The sequence below is a fragment of the Bombina bombina genome, chromosome 1 (assembly GCF_027579735.1).
Source record: "Bombina bombina isolate aBomBom1 chromosome 1, aBomBom1.pri, whole genome shotgun sequence".
Taxonomy (NCBI): Eukaryota; Metazoa; Chordata; class Amphibia; order Anura; family Bombinatoridae; genus Bombina; species Bombina bombina.
Window position 1 is genome coordinate 1445083244 of NC_069499.1, and position 1597 is coordinate 1445084840.

The window sequence follows — 1597 nt, forward strand, 5'->3', positions numbered from 1 at the left end:
GCGGATAGAGGGTTAGACATGTCGAGCTATGTTAGGGAGGCGTATTAGACAGTGCGGGTGATTTAGACTTTAGTCAGGTTTTGTAGGCGCCGGCAGTTTCTAACGTGGCGCAAGTCACTGGCGACGCCAGAAATTTGTACTTGTGCAGATTTCTGGACATCCCTGGTTTATCTGACTTACGGCATGTTAGCATCTGACGGCGCCGTATATGGGATAGCTCGAGTTGCGAGCTGAAACTGCGGGCAACGCGGGTTCCCTCGCTTGCGCCGCAAACTACGATCTATATCGGATCGCGCCCATGATGTTTTCTTTTCTGGTTGTTCACTCAAATGAGAACAGAGTTTTAATACTTACATACATTTTACATTTTGATTTCATACATTTTATAAATATGTTCAATAATTATAATGAAATGCTAAGTTTGAGTCTACTATAGAGAAAATCTTTTGATAAATCTTTTAATGGCTCTCTTCATGTCCTTGTTGCGTAAAGTATAAATAAGTGGGTTGAGTGCTGGGGTTATAACGCTGAAAAGAACTGCTGCGGCTTTGTCTTGATCTAGGGAGTCCAATTTTGTTGGTCTTAGATAGCAAAAGATTGCTGTTCCAAAGTGAATGAAGACTACCGTAAGATGTGCAGTGCAGGTAGATAGAGCATTTTTTCTACCACCTGAATTCCTTATCTTTAAGATAAATCTGCTAATGAAGGCATAAGATAAAAATGTAAACATTAAACATGATGTTGCTAACGTACCAGTAACAATATTGAGAAGCTTCAAATTTACAAATGTATCTGTGCAAGCCAACTTGAGTAATGGTTTAATATCACAGAAAAAGTGATTTACTAGATTTGGTCCACAGAAGGGAAGTTTTGCAGTCATTAAAGTGTGTAGTAGAGAATGAAAAAACCCTGTCATCCAGGAGAACATTGCCAAACCCAAACATACTTTTCTATTCATCACAATGGTGTAACGTAAAGGCTTGCTGATTGCCACATATCTGTCATAAGACATTGCTGTGAGAAGAACAACTTCCGTACTTCCAAAGAAATGGAAAAAATGGATTTGAGAGATGCAACCACCGAAGGAGATTTTCTTCTCCAATACAAGGAAATCAGTGATCATCTTGGGTACAGCCACAGAGGAATAGAGAATATCAAGGATAGAAAGGTTCCACAAGAAAAAATACATGGGGATGTGCAGACTTCTATCCCATTTGATTATTATAAATATAGAAATATTTCCTATTAAAGTTGTCAAATAAAAAAGGGAAACCACAAAGAAAAGAGTTAGCTGAACCTCTGCAACATCTGTCAGACCAAGTAAGATAAAATGAGTGACTGTTGTTTGATTTCCTGGGATCATCATATTAAAATCTGTGAAATTAAGGTTTGTTTTTTAATGTATGAAATTCAATGAAAAAATAATAAATTGTAAAGGGCTTAAAGGGACAGTAAAGTCATAATTAGACATTCATTATTTAGACAGAGCATACAATTTTAAAAAAAACTTTCCAATTTACTTCTATTGTATAATTTTCTTCCTTCTCTTTTTATCCTTTGCTGAAAGGTTTATCTAAGTAAGCTCAGGTGCAGCAAA

At 36.8% G+C, this 1597-nt stretch overlaps 1 protein-coding gene across 1 annotated transcript; it reads right to left on the bottom strand.

The window, feature by feature from the left end:
* Nucleotides 1–430: 430 nt before the first annotated feature.
* Nucleotides 431–1363, bottom strand: LOC128666139 (olfactory receptor 12D1-like). The gene has a single exon (XM_053720570.1). The coding sequence runs from the start codon at nt 1361–1363 to the stop codon at nt 431–433; it is 933 nt and encodes a 310-aa protein (XP_053576545.1).
* Nucleotides 1364–1597: the final 234 nt, after the last annotated feature.